The 15,124-nt window shown below is 52.4% G+C and overlaps 4 protein-coding genes across 4 annotated transcripts; all 4 read left to right on the top strand.

Annotated features, from left to right (window-relative positions):
* Window positions 1–534: 534 nt before the first annotated feature.
* On the top strand, window positions 535–4,643 carry A1O3_06277 (uncharacterized protein; the record flags this gene model as incomplete). The annotated part of the gene is made up of 4 exons (XM_007736397.1): window positions 535–1,331; window positions 1,376–1,566; window positions 1,622–2,313; window positions 2,361–4,643. 4 exons carry the CDS (start codon window positions 535–537, stop codon window positions 4,641–4,643), a joined length of 3,963 nt encoding a protein of 1,320 aa, XP_007734587.1.
* Window positions 4,644–6,724: 2,081 nt separating this feature from the next.
* A1O3_06276 (uncharacterized protein) lies at window positions 6,725–9,811 on the top strand (the record flags this gene model as incomplete). Its single annotated transcript, XM_007736396.1, has 1 exon — window positions 6,725–9,811. The coding sequence occupies one exon, from the start codon at window positions 6,725–6,727 to the stop codon at window positions 9,809–9,811; it is 3,087 nt and encodes a 1,028-aa protein (XP_007734586.1).
* Window positions 9,812–10,617: 806 nt separating this feature from the next.
* On the top strand, window positions 10,618–11,317 carry A1O3_06275 (uncharacterized protein; the record flags this gene model as incomplete). Its single annotated transcript, XM_007736395.1, has 2 exons — window positions 10,618–10,876; window positions 10,947–11,317. The coding sequence occupies 2 exons, from the start codon at window positions 10,618–10,620 to the stop codon at window positions 11,315–11,317; spliced, it is 630 nt and encodes a 209-aa protein (XP_007734585.1).
* A 1,839-nt stretch (window positions 11,318–13,156) lies between these two features.
* A1O3_06274 (uncharacterized protein) lies at window positions 13,157–14,584 on the top strand (the record flags this gene model as incomplete). The annotated part of the gene is made up of 1 exon (XM_007736394.1): window positions 13,157–14,584. One exon carries the CDS (start codon window positions 13,157–13,159, stop codon window positions 14,582–14,584), a length of 1,428 nt encoding a protein of 475 aa, XP_007734584.1.
* Window positions 14,585–15,124: the final 540 nt, after the last annotated feature.

Raw genomic sequence — 15,124 nt, 5'->3', positions numbered from 1 at the left:
CCTGAAGCTGCTCGAAGATACTTCCCACGATACCTACATGCTCCTCCTTTGAACGAACACCTCTTCGATCCATCGTCTGGCCCGCATATGGATGTTCCACTGGACGATTTCGGTGAGAGATAAGACTACTCCTACAGGCTTGGTTGCTTACTGTTCATTCAGACAGAGACCTCCTTGAGGAAAACTTACAAGCACCTGGCTGGTTTCAGGAGGCAGTCACAAGAGTATCATCTCTGCCATCAAAGCCATATACTCCTTTGACTGCCAGCGCAACACAACTGCACCCGGCCGGTATTGTGAAGGGTCTGACTGCATTATTCGAAGCTCATGCTTGACACAGATGGCCTTGACCTTTCCTCCGTGTCCCAGTTCTCTAGCTCTTCACCTGCGCAGCCAACAACGAGCCCGACCATATCTGCCTTGGCCACTCACCGCACAGGAAGAAGAAACCTAGTGAGTGAGCCACGCCGCGTAGCGAGGCAGCCAAGTTCTGCAAGAACCTACGCTGGAAATACCCCAAACCCGGAGACAAGCATGTCCGTCTACAAAGCAAGGTCAAAAGTGTCTCTAGGTCCCGCGCCCCCTGTCATCCAGGGTATCCAACTTGTTCCAGCCACAGCACTACCTGATAAACTTCGCTCGGTGTTCAAGTTTGATGTTTTCAACGCCATTCAGTCCAAGTGCTTCGCTATTGCCTTCGAAACTGATGACAATATGATCGTGTCAGCCCCAACAGGAAGCGGCAAAACAGTCGTCATGGAGCTTGCCATTTGCAGGCTCATGGCTGAATTTCGAGGGAAGGACTTCAAGATAGTCTACCAGGCTCCCACAAAGTCACTTTGTTCCGAGAGGTATCGAGACTGGCACGTAAAATTCGGTGTGCTCAACCTGCAGTGCGCCGAGCTCACAGGTGACACGGACTCCAGCCACTTGCAGAACGTACAGAGTGCCCACATTATCCTCACGACTCCAGAGAAATGGGACAGTGTTACTCGAAAGTGGAAAGACCACGCCAAGTTGATGCAACGGGTGAAGCTATTCCTCGTCGACGAGGTCCATATTCTCAGGGAAAGTCGCGGTGCAATCTTGGAGGCTGTGGTCTCACGTATGAAATCGGTGAGTTCGGGTATCAGGTTTGTGGCACTATCCGCGACGGTTCCGAATTCGGAAGACATTGCAACCTGGCTGGGCAGAAACCCTACTTCGCAGAGCTTGCCGGCACATCGGGAGGTCTTTGGCGAAAGCTTTCGTCCTGTGTTACTTAAGAAGCACGTTTATGGTTTCGAAACAAAGGGCAACGATTTCGTCTTTGAAAAGTTGTTGACACAGCAGTAAGTTGGTCCGGACACACTCGATCAGTACTCACGCCACACAGGATACCCCATGTCATAGCCAACCACGGCAAAGGAAAGCCTGTGATGATCTTTTGTCCAACCAGACGGGCATGTACCACTACTGCAAAGATGCTGGCGGATAAATGGATGAGCTCACATCCCTCGCAACGTCTCTGGCGTGGACCGGACAGACCGGACAGACCGCTCTCCTTCTCAAACACCGAGGTTGATGGTGCGTATGAATGTACTTCCCTGTCACTTCTTTCAATCTGACCACCATGCGACAGCCACCTCCGCAGCCGGCGTAGCTTTTCACCACGGAGGTCTAAGTGCCGAAGATCGTCGTGGAATTGAACAGGCTTTTCTGCATGGGCAAATTAATGTCCTATGCTGCACATCGACCTTGGCCGTTGGTGTAAACCTACCGTGCTATTTGGTGATACTGAAAGGAACTACCGCCTGGACTGATAACGGGTTCCAAGAATATGCTGATCTCGAAGTTATGCAAATGCTAGGCAGAGCTGGCCGACCACAGTTTGAAACCTCGGCATGTGCAGTTATTCTCACTCGAAAGGAGAAAATTGCCCACTATGAACGAATGGTCTCAGGAGAAGAGGTGCTTGAGAGCTGTCTTCACCAAAATCTGATCGAGCACCTCAACGCTGAAATCGGCCTGGGTACTATACGTGACCTGAATGCGGCGAAGCAATGGCTTGCGGGTACGTTCTTGCATGTTCGACTCCAGAAAAATCCATCGCACTATCGCTTCAAAGAAGACATCGACGAGAACAGTGAGGACGATCTGTTAGCACGGTTGTGCAAGAAGGACATCTCATTGCTTCATGAAGCAGGCTTCATCAACACAGAGCCTCAGCTGACCTCCACCGCGTACGGCGAGGCAATGGCACGATATTATGTCAGTTTCGACACCATGAAGTTGTTTGTGGGGTTGCCTCCTAGAGGCAAGACTTCTGAAATTGTACGTGAGAATGTCGTCCGAAGAGGTCGCAGACTAACCCCACACAGCTTTCGGTATTGGCGCAAGCACGAGAGTTTCGTGAGGTGCGGATGCAAGCGGGCGAGAAATCATTCTATAAACAGATCAATAAAGCACCGGAGATCAAGTTCCCTATAAAGGTTGACATCGCCTTGCCAGCACATAAAGTCTCGCTTGTGATACAGGCCGAGTTGGGAAATGTCGCGATCCCTGACGACGAAAACTACAAGAAGCATCACCAACAGCATAGGAACGATAAGCTCACCGTCTTTGCACATGCCAATCGTCTGATCCGATGCCTGATCGACTGTCAAGTTCACCTAAAGGACGCCGTTTCAACGCGGCATGCCCTTGAGCTTGGCCGGAGCCTGGCGGCTCATGTGTGGGACAACACAGCTAGTCAGCTCAGACAGATCGAAGGTCTTGGTGAAGTAGCTGTTCGAAAATTGGCATCAGCTTCGATTAACAGCATCGACACACTGCTCAATACCGAGCCATCCCGCATTGAACTCGTCCTGGGGAAGAATCCTCCATTTGGTCTTGAGCTCCTGAAGAAGCTTGAGAGCTTTCCAAATCTGAGGGTATCCGTCAAGGAGATAAGCAGAGAACCTCGGCCTGGACGGGGAGTGACCGTCAGCTTCGTCGCGGAAATTGGGTTTCTGAACGTCGGACAACCGAGGAGCTTCAAAAAGAAGCAGCAGCTGTTTGTTTGCTTCTTGGCGGAAACATCTGATGGCGACCTCGTGGACTTCCGGAGAATTGGCGCAAAGAATGTGGGAATGGGCAATGAGGTTTTCTTGACCGTACAGCTCACAAAGCCTACCAGTCACCTTAACTGTTATGTGATGTGCGATGAGATCGCAGGCACCAGCAAATATGCCGAGCTACGTCTGTCAGGGATTCCAGATTCGATCTATCCTAGTCTTAGGCACTTGGAAGAGACATCCACTGACTCTACGACAACCTCGCATGGCAGTGGTCACGGCGCCGATTCCTGGGACGATGAATTCGACGATGGGGGAATCGACGACCAGGATCTTCTATCGGTTGAAGCTCATGGGGACAAGATTGAAGTCATTGAGGACATTGACGCCATTCTAAACGAAGAGAGCCAGCATCAGAGGCAATCATTCAAGACTTCGACAGCCATGGCTCATCAGACAAGGCTCGAGCGTGATGAAGACACTGATATTTCGGTCTACCGAGAACCAATTAGATTGTGCAATGGTAGGTGGACATGCCAGCACGATTGCAAGGAGCGCAACAGAAAGTGCAAGCATAAATGTTGCGCAGAAGGCGTGACGAAACCTAGACGCCGTCCTAAGGCGGAGTCGAAGTCAAATGGGGAAGAAAAGGTTCAGATGACAATGACCAGTGTGGCAACGGGTAAGTTGAAAGCAAAACCAGTTGCGCAGAAGGCGAAAAGCACAGAGAGATTGCAGAAATCCAGACCAAGAAGTGACAGTGATACGGTCTCAGTGGGTGGCAAGGAACATTCAGCGGAGCCCGCTTACAAGAGAACAAAGATGTCAGCTGACGCAAACTTGGGGGATAGCGGTCTGACACAGACAAGTCACAGCCGTCGGTTCTATGGGCCTGACAAATCTAACCCGGAGGCTAAGGTGTCGATGAGGAAGGAGCGCGAGACGAAAGTGGAAAGCAACAGCTGTGCGGATGAAGACGACGCTCTTTTCGACTTCTCGAACAGCAGTGCGGATGAAGTGGATACCGAACACCTTACGTCCCAGGCGACCATGTCCAAAGAAGAGAATGCACGCCCTGTTTCAGCAATGGCCGAGGATGACTGGTTAGAACAGGAGCAGTTTCCTGACTTTGCAACCTCGGACTTTGATCTCGGCGGCTTTGAGCCACCACTTGACCATGTTGCAATGTCCGATGTGCATAGGCCATGTAAAGGTCTCTTTGTTGATGGTTTCAGCAGCAGTCCAGCCAAAACGTGGATACCAAATGTTGAGCAAGTTGAGAGAGAAGAAGATGCTTTCAATACTACCGCAGATGGTGACATGTGTTCGACTGATCCTATTGACACTATCGACGTCGACCACCCTTTCGACCTGGCCGATAAAGCAGGATCACTGCCCACCACTCCCACAGAGATCCCGGTGGACACACCGGAAGAGACAGAACTGCGAATGATCACAAAGGCAAGGGAGCAGTCTGCAGCGAGTGTACCACATGAGAGCGAGGCAGAACGCCAACAGCAGTTGTACGAGGAAGACCAGAAGAAGAAATGGGAAGGGATTGATCAGTGGATTTACGATGCGTTCCATGAGTACGTTGAGCTTGTCTGAACAGTCAGACGCAAATGTACCACAACTAGACTTTGCTGTGCGAGGAGACAAGGAGGAGAATACTGGCAGCGTTCACATATAGAGAGGGCTATCTGGAAGTCGCTGACCATAGCTGAGAGGCGGTGAAATGACTTTGGAGCTTGATTGTTGAACGTGCGTGAAGTTGTGAACAGTCAAAGTTGCTTGCCAGCTCACCTGGCGGCTAGCAAGTATGATTGGCCGCCAACGACTCTGATACAGTATGTGTACGCGGTACTCCGTACTCCGTAGAAGGTTCAGTGTTGAGACTCACGCCAAGGGTGATGGGTGACTTTCACAACACCAAGACTGGCCAGGTTGGTCAGGACGCGTCAACCACTGTAGTCTGGCTCACCGCTCCTCATTTCATTTTGCAGCCATGGAGTATCCGTACACATACGCAGCCCTGGTGGGTCGTGGTGGCTTAGCCAGCCTGGGGTTGGATTCCAGTTGAGGGAACTCCCCCTGACTCCTGACCGAGTGTCTGCTAGAAGTATGGGTATGCGTACTCGAGACGGAGTTTGTAGGAGTGTTTCGTGAACACTAGGTACCTAGGTACTCCGTACATACCCACGCTGACCGTCCTGACTCCCAGGAGTTTGAAAAACGAGGAATTGGGTGTCTGTCCAGCCGATCACGAATTGAAAATTAACGCGTAAGTCGGACCATCTCGTAACGTATAGCCTACGTAATACACAACTGTTCATCATACCCACCAACACGCGTAACTATAACTTTAAGCAACTCGTTCTTAACCAACAATAGTATATATTATTCTATAACTATCTTAATATACCTATTATATCCGAGTAAACCCTATAGGACGCGATTCGCGCGTACGAACGCGACGACTACCCCTCTCTTAACGCCGCCGTCACCGCCTTTAATATCAGCCGCTATACCTTAACGCGTCGATTAAGAGGAGGAAATACTCGTTAATAGGCTCGCGAGATATAATAGCTCTTATCTTATACTTAAGAGTAACTTCTCGTATAATAGATTATAGACCTTAATATCGTCGAAGCCTCTTCTACCTTTATATAGATATAAGAGTTTATAGGCTTCTCTTAATAGTCTCTAGAGAACCTTCTTTAATCGACTATAACTAGATCGTACGCTTTCTCTAGCGTTAACTAGATATACGATTAAAGATAGATCGAAAGATTAAATATCTACGTATAGAGAATATCTTCTTAAGTAGTTAATCTATTAAACTAATATTATAAATTTCGCGTATACGTAAACGAAGACTCTTAATAAGTATTACTAAAAGTATATCTATAAGTAGATAATATCTTCGATCGTAGACGTTTAATACTTATTAAGATATACTACTTAATAGAGAATCTCGTCTATTACTTAATAAGACGGCGAAGGCGATCGACGTACTTCTATAGAAGACTATCGAGTAATCGCTCTAATTATAATAGTTATTCGTTAGCCTATAGGAGAAGAGTACTACGAAGCGTACGAAGATTCGGATAGACTTAAATAAGATATTTACTTCTATCTTAGAGATTAAGGAGGCTTAGGAGCGAGTTACGCGACGTTAGGAGGAGTAGGATCGCCGAGATAGGGTTAAGAAGGTATAGGCGGCGTCTAGGGTACTCTTAAGGACCACCTTCGAGAGCCTCTATATAGAGTGGTATATGAACGACGTAGTGTAACGCGTACGTTAAGTATAAAGAGGTGGTGGGTGTACGAGGAATAGTTGTGTATTACGTAGGTTGTGCGTTACGAGGTGGTCCGACTTAACCATTGGCCTGATTGGGACTTCGCTCGCCGGTGCCAAGCTTTGATGGAATTTAGTTGTTCCGCTCCGGGCCCCGACCACCCGACTACCCAACCACCCACACACTGGCATTGTTCTCAGTACGGCGAGGCATTTGCTCGGAACCGCCATTGCTAGTACGGAGCAGCGCCCCCGGCCCCTGCTGGCCAGGAGGCGTATCGCAGCCCCAGGTCGATCCCTCTTTCTTCCGTCTCCTGCCTCTGTCCCGAGGGCGAAAGTGAAGCGATTCACCCGCGAAGCCTGGCTTGGGCCAGTCGTGCAAGCAGCAACCATGCTGCTGAAGCCCAAGGAGGAGCCGGGTGACAGCCAGACCGATCCTGATGTCCGCGGCCTTCGCAAGAGCCGAGCTCAGAGTCCTTGGACATGGCGACCTTTAACGCTCATTACCACGGCCCTCGCGCTTCTGTCCCTCTCTCTCATCGTTCGCTCGTCCCTCAAACTCCAGGTCGACCCTCAAGGATGCGTCATGTCCATGATGAGCCCGACCTACATCAAGCTGTCCGGCTTTGACTCGGAACATTCGCGGTTCGCCACAAAGTACTCGCTGTATCTGTACCGAGAAGAGGGGGTCGACGACTACACACCAGACAATATAGGCTTGAGCGGAGCGCCGGTGCTTTTCATTCCGGGCAATGCGGGCAGTTATAAACAAGTTCGCTCTCTGTCGTCCGAAGCTTCTCGGTACTATCACAACGTGTTGCGACATGATGCGAATGCCATCAAGGGAGGTGTAAGACCTTTCGACTTCTTCACCCTCGATTTCAACGAAGATCTGTCTGCTTTCCACGGCCAAACTCTCTTGGATCAAGCCGAGTATGTCAACGAAGCCGTCGCCTATATCCTTTCTCTGTATCATGACGCCAACCGACTACGTCGAGACCCTCAGTTACCTGACCCGAACGCTGTCGTTCTCATCGGACACTCGATGGGCGGGATAGTCGCGCGCACCGTACTCGCCACACCGAAATATCAGGCCAACTCGGTCAATACCATCATTACCATGTCCACTCCTCATGCGCGCCCGCCAGTCACCTTCGATGCCGACGTGGTGACACTGTATCAGCAAGTGAACAAATACTGGCGAGATTCGTATTTGCAGAGATGGGCCAGTAACAACCCCTTGTGGCACACCACGTTGATCTCTATCGCAGGAGGAGGACGAGACACCACGGTCCCTTCTGACTACACAAACATTGCATCCTTGGTGCCCGAAAGCCACGGATTTACCGTCTTCACGTCCACCATTCCCAATGTCTGGACAGTCATGGACCATCTTGCAATCACCTGGGCCGATCAAGTGCGAAAAGCCGTTATAAGGTCATTATATGATGTCGTCGATGTCCGCCGTGCCGGACAAACTAAGCCACGATCCGAAAGAATGAAGATCTTTCGGAAGTGGTTCTTGACTGGTCTCGAAGATGATGCGCCCAAAGCCCTTCCAGACACCACCCATGAAGTGCTTCTCACGCTGGGAGACGGGTCGCGATCGTCAATGGCGAAGGACCATAACGTGACCCTGCGACAGCTCGGAGCGCAAGATCAGATGTCCGCGACCTTGCTACCCGTCTCTTTCGTTGACAATTCAACCTCCAAACGATTCTCCTTCCTCACGGACCAGCAAATGGATGCACAAGGCGGTTTCGAGAAGATAGAAGTCTTGTTTTGCAGTGCATTCCCCCTGACGGGCGGATTGACTTCGATGCCATTGCCCGTCCAGATTGATCTTTCCCCGGGCGATCCTAGCGCAACACGATTGGCGTGCAAGAGACCGGCCAGGGACGGGATCGAACTGCCCGCTTCAACGCGAATGTCACACTATGCATTTGAGCAGCGGCCTCCTTTCACCTATCTGAGCTATGATTTTCAAGACCTTGGAGATCATCAATTTGTCGTGGTGGTCGACAAGTCCACCGAAATCAGCAACTCCTGGGCTTATGGGGAAGTCATATCCACCACCGACTCCGTCATTCAAAGTGATGTAAGCCTTCTAAGGCTATTGCTCCGAGGCCTGAATGTGGAGCTTCCTCCAACCCGACCTCTGGTGACAGAAGTCCGCGTGCCCTCGCTCCGATCGAGCTTGCTGGCCTACACCCTCCAACTGCGTCAACACGGCTGTGGGGCGGATACCGAACTGTTCACCCCCCTTGTGAGGCAGCATATTGACAGCCCGTACGAGTCCAAATATTTCGTCAATTTCAAGCAAGGAGATGTCAACCTTCACGGTGTAGCTCCTTTCATGCCACCTTCCTTGGATGGCCGCGAGCCTAAAGCTGGAGTTGCCTTCCAGATCTGGTCAGATCCTACGTGTAATTCCTCCTTGGAAATCCGCCTGCGTGCGGATCTCACTGGCAGCCTGGGCAAACTGGTGGTTAGATATCGGACTGTTTTTGCCGCATTTCCTTTGCTGGTGGTTGCCATGGTCCTGCGCAAGCAATTCAGAGTCTACGACAACTCTGGAGTCTTCATCTCGTTCACCGAGAGTCTAGATCAAAGCCTGCGACTCCCGCTGCCAGTTCTTCTGCTGTCCATGACCTTCTTTGCTACCGCTTTCACGGCCGCCAGTTCTGCCAGTGCTGGATCTGACTATCATCCACACGGGAATGGAACAAGCATAAACTTTGCCCAGAATGATCTTCTGTTGGGGTCACAGGACACTTTCTTTTGGTTTCTTGTTCCCCTGGCCGGCTTGCTCAGCGTCGGCGCCTGTGTTGTGTTGAACTACGCAGTTTTGGCGTTGTTACAGCTTGTTGTCACACTGTCCAATTTGGTGTCGCAACGATATGTCAAGATCGACGACAGTGAGAAGGGTATTGCCTCGGCTTTCGTCGCCAGTACCCCTCGTCGCCGGGCCATCAACACCGCGGTGCTTCTGTTCCTCGTTGCCACCATCATACCCTACCCATTCGCCTATGTGGTTGCCTGTGTTGTCCAGCTTACAACTTGCTCGCGGGCGCTGCGTCATGCTGTGGAATCCAAGTCGGGGCCTGCCTTCAACTTCTTCAACTACACATATTCGATACTTATTTTAATGCTCTGGGTTCTACCGATCAACCTGCCGGTGCTGGTTGTCTGGATTCACAACCTCTCGGTACACTGGTTGACACCTTTCTCGTCCCATCACAATGTCTTGTCGATAATGCCGTTTATCCTGTTGGTTGAGACTCTTTCGAGTGGCATGATGGTCCCACCTGTCAGGCCATTCAGGTGGGCGACGAACGTTCTGTTTTTTGTTCTCGCGGTCTACGCGGCGTTGTACGGCATGACATACGCGTACAGGCTACACTACATTGCGAACATCATTGCTCTGTGGTTGGTCCTGTTACATTTGTCGACCTATCAGCGACGCATTCCTACATAGTATCGTGCAGGACCATTCTGGTTCGCTTGGGGCGCCGGACCTAGACGAAAGTCTGACCAGGAACACTTATGTTTGGACGCCAGCAGCATCTGTCTGATACCATGTCGGAGGGAGGTGCCGCAATCGGTGTTGGTATACGGATACGCCGGTGGGTACTGTGGCCGTGCTCCCTTTGGACCTGATATGCTCCGGCCGGATTGGCGACTGCCAAAGAAGATCACGCAGCGCCTGTATAGTCTCCTCCAGTCTGTACATGGTTCTCAAACACCTCTGAGATAGAGTCAGGAGCCTGCCATGGCCGGTCCGGGCATCAAGCGTCGAGCTCACATTGTACATACAACCAGATTACCATTGGCAGAAATGGACATAGAGACCGCACCTCATTGATCTTGCTTCCTACAGTATCTTCTACCGCATGTCCTCCCGGCCAGGTCTCGCCGGCCAACTTCCAATGTGTGTGAACTACATTTCCACGGCTTGTCATCGACGTCTTTGCCTGTCAGGCCTATTTTCCCTTTTTGGCAGACACTCTTCACAGGGAACGACGAGAAGTCGGGCAGGTTCGAGGAATGGACGTAAGCAGTGCCTGGCGCCGCTGAGTCGAACCTTCCATGCCGTGCACCGATACTGCCCACGGCACCAACGCTCCAAATGTAGTGTCACCTTGAAGATGATCTTAGCGGTTATACTTTGATACCAGTGAGAGGCTGAGAAGCACTCCAAAGAACATTTCATATGCTTCGTATGAATAGCTCAGTCATCATAGCGTCTTGTACGCCCATCGCCCCTGCTTCCGACCTATCATCATGAGTGGACACGGGTACGGGTTAGTCCTTCTATTTTATTGTGGTCTTTCATTCGGGATATCACTTCCCAACCACTCGAACTCCTCCACCGAAGTCAAGGCGCTGCCATTTACTGTCAGTGTCGACGCAGTGAGTCACGATTCAGACAGGTGGAGCGTAGGCCTGGCGTTGTTGGTCAGCATGGTCGTCCTCGTGCTGGGTTTGATGGTACGGAAATGGTACGAGAAACGGTCGGCGCGACGAAGAAGGCAGCAACTGCGTAAGTTGAGGTCTTAGCCCACTCGGGTTGAAGAGGACGAGGACGATGCTCAACCATTTTTGTGAGGCAGGACGAGCGATTTTGTTCCCTCATTCTGGTGGCACACTGGATGAATGGCTGCCCATGTGCTCGCCCGGGAGCAATGCCAGCGAACAAGCCCAGGCGAAACGGTTTCAGGAAGCAGCTCAAAGGAGTGTCGAACACAACGGTCCCCACGCACCTCACACTACTTCACCAAAACGACGAAACAGATGCACCGACGAGGACGGCTCTGTGACGAGTAGACCACACTCTCCTGGAAGCACTATCAGTGAACGAGCCTATACCAGACAGATTCAGGAGGCAGCGCAGAGGAGTCTTGACAGCGTCGACCCGGACCCGGATGTTCCTGGGAACTATTTCTCCCGTCTGGCCCGAACCGCCCATGAACGAACCATCTAGTTAGACATTGACACTGCCTCAATACTTTCAGTTGCCGGGTTTTGGCGGAACTCCAAGGAAGACAGGAGGGATTACACTCCTCAATGGCAGCCGTGGGGAATTAAGAGACCTAGAGGTGATTGAGATCAGAAGTGTTGGTGAGCTGAGCTTATGCGAGGAGGACACCTGTTTCAAGGGACTCTAGATATGCAATTGAAACAAAGACTTTGGTTCTGATCCTGATTTATTCAACCCATATCGTTCCGCAGATCTAGTTTGACATAGACAGAGGTAGCCAGCTATATTCTAGAGGTGAGACAAGAGTGAGCTTTGTTGTTAACTTCGGTCAGCGGTCAGCGAAGTCAACGCAAGGAGGATTCCATTGTAAAGTCTTGCTTCATCCTCACCTGAGGCATTCTCACCCAGGTGTTTCTTTTCAGTTTCCTTGTATTCATCTGCCAACTCCAACGCCAACATATCTGCACCTGTACCTGTACCCGCACCAGCACCAACACCGACGATACCTCCACACGATCTTTGCCGGCGCGATCAAGATCAAGATCAACCGGACTTGTAGCATCTCTAAGCTAGGAGACATAAGATGAAGATGAAGATGCCTATGCTTGCGCCAGAAGCACCTCTTGGGCATCCGCCACACTACAACACGACTGGCTTCCATCCTCCTCCTCCTCCTTCTTCTTCTCCTCATCCTCTCCCTCATCCTCCTATGGGAGGCCATGGACCTGGACCTGGACCTGGACATGGCCCGCCCTCTGCTGGTTTCTGGGTCGGGGTAGCCATCTTTCTAGCTGTAACGGTTGTGTCGGTCCTGCGATATTCCTACCTTGCTTCGCCACATTGGTTTGACCGGCTGAAGAGCCGGTTGGGCGTCCGTCCCAGACATCGCACGTCTATCTCCCACTACACACGTGTGTATCCGACATGTATCCAGCCTCAAACGACCTCTATCCCCCCATGTGTGTACCCGTCACGTATCCAGCCTCCAATGGCGGACGCAGCCCGGCCGGAGCGAGCGTATTTCGGTCTCCACTCGACAGACACGTTGCCACTGTACCGGCCGCCCGCCACCGACTTCAGCAACGACGTACTGCAGGCACTGTTGAGATTGGAGGTACCGGATGGCAGCTCGCGGCCTCCGTCGTACATATCGAGGTTGTCGCTGGCGTGGGATGCGAACATGCGAGACACGGATGCAGACGCTCGGCATCGAGAGCAGGCACGGGCAGAGCAAGAGCAGCTGGACAAAGACACCAAGCACCCCGACGACCACGATCACAATCAATGAGGCGCGGTAGTCGCCTGAAGAGGTGCGAGAGGAGGCAGCGATCTAGGATGGGGTTGGACTCTAGACTCCGGACAGGGGGGATGGAATGGTTCTTCTCAGACTTTATACCCTTCCTCTTCCTCTTCCTCGCAACCAATTGATGAGGTGTCGCCATATGGCAGACGGATAACGGATATGCCTGCCCCTCGGCTGACCTTCTCTCTTCCCCCGCAGTCTGCCTTAGCCGTTCAAGGTCTAGACCTGGACGGGCCAAAGCTTAACTGCACGGCTCGAGCTTGGCGGCGAATCGGGCAACTTTCTTGATGAATTGCTCATGTGCACTGCGCACTGATGCATCCCATCCATCGGCTGCCGCTCGTCGCACAATGCCCCTCCACCGTCCTTCATACTACCACAAGTGACTAGTAGTACAACATTTCATTCAGTTCTCACTCCAATCTTCAACCCAACCGCCCTTCCATGCTTGTCGTGTGAAGGGTTCAGCTTTCTGCGCCTAATCTACCCTCGACTCATCCACCCGCACCCGCCAGCGCCTGACCACCTACCAACCTGCGATGACTTCCGATACCCCTGCCCTGTCTCCCATCGGAGCCTTAGGTCAATCCCCTCCTCGCCCGTCGGTCGATGCTCACAGTCATCCATCTGCTCCATTCCTTCACAACCTAACCCAGCGGCTTCGCAAGGGCTCCAACGCCAGCTCCCACAGCAGCGATCACTCCACCCCTCATGCTCCGCCGCCTCCCGATCCAGTGACGAAAACCGAATCCTCGCGGGCAACAAGGCGCATGCTGTTCTCCCTGATTAAAGATGACTGGGAATATCCTTCTACAACGGTCAGACACAACGACACGGGCCTCCTGCCGCGTGAACCCATCGGGTATCGGCGGCGCGAGGAATCCCAATCAGACATTGAAGCTGAAGAGATGATCATCCGGCGGGGTCTCCGTTCCAAGTCGGATCCATACAAATTTGAAAACCCGGATGCGGTGGGCAACTTCGTAGCTGAACGTCTACGCAAGCGCCGCAGACTTTTGGAAGAAGAGATGCAATGGAATGAAGGGCTGCGGACCTGGGCGCAGCGCCGTGATGCTTGGACGGGTGCCGTGAAACATAACCCGAGCCTGGACCAGGCCGACCACACACAACGCCCGAACGTCGGCAGCCATGCGAACACGTGGTCGTCGTCGTCGTCGGCTAAGCGACTTCGGCACAAATCTCGGCTTTCACAATCAATGACCCACGAGCGCAACACCTCCAACAGCCCGACCGACTCGCCCCTGTCCCCGTGCTCGAATGCGACCTCCCACTCGTCATCCTCACCAGAATCGTCGTCAGTTGGCAGCAACACGGAAACCACCAGTGGCGGCGGCGGCGGCGGTGGCGCCAATGCCACCGAACCGGCCGGCGGTCCATGGCTACCCATCTTCCCACCCATCCTCCCTGCCGAGGATACGCTGCGCGACCGGATCAAGCCTCAAGCATATCCGACCATCTACAGTAAAGTCGTGGTGCAGTCGATGACGCCCAACGTGCCCATCCCACTCAAACACCTGATCCCGGCCCTGGTAGTGGGCTGGAAATCCGAGGGCAGCTGGCCGCCGCAGCCGGCGTCCATCTCGGCGCAGGACGTGAAGAAGGGCCGGCGATCGTCCGCGTTCGCAAAGTGGAGGCGAGAACACCACTTCGACACCAAAGCCGCCGAGCACACGGCCGGCGCCAACGACGACGGCAAGTCCCGCGTCCGCCGCAGCATAGGCATGATGCGCAAGGTCCTCGGCGGCGTGCATGCCGACGCCAACGCCAACGGCGGCCTCGACGACCTGGGCATCGAGTTCCGCGAGCAGGACGAGGACGAGATGCAGAAGAACGTCACCTTGAACAAGAGCCTTTTGGGTGTCGATAATGGGCATGATCGTGGCCATGAGCATGAGCATGAGCATGAGCATGGACACGGACGTGGACACGACCACGAAGATACATGAACATGCTTGATGAGCTCCTTCTTCCTCATCCACTTTTCCTTCCTCATCGTCTTCCTCATCGCCTTCATCTTCATCTTCATCTTCATCTTCATCTTCGTCGTCGTCTTCATCTTCATCTTGTTAGCATCAATTACGGCTTCATAGCGTACATAGCACCGGAGGAGTATCGTGCATTTTGGGCAAAGGGAAAGGACCAAAGGGCCAAAGGGCAAAAGGCAAAAGGCAAACCGGGATTGGAAAAACCGGACTAGCACTACAGTCCAGTCTAGGTAGGGGAGGGGAGAGAATCGAACAGAATCGAAACACAGCAATTGAACGACGATGCTCGTCATTTTGGTCTTGTGCTCTGTTTCAAGGGCTTACGCTTAGGGGCTACCCAACTAGCTAGCTAGGTACTACTACTCTGTACACTTTTGCACGTCTGTCGTGATATGGAATCTTCTCCATCCTGGATTTGCTCACACTGCAGACCGACCATAAGGAGCTTCGTCTTCTGCCCGCCCGTGCCAGTGCCATTGACAGATGCATTGACTGGTCACC

Source organism: Capronia epimyces, assembly GCF_000585565.1.
Source record: "Capronia epimyces CBS 606.96 chromosome Unknown aczIQ-supercont1.5, whole genome shotgun sequence".
NCBI classification, from domain to species: Eukaryota; Fungi; Ascomycota; class Eurotiomycetes; order Chaetothyriales; family Herpotrichiellaceae; genus Capronia; species Capronia epimyces.
Note: the sequence above shows the minus strand (reverse complement) of the source record. Positions and strands in the feature narration are given on the sequence as shown.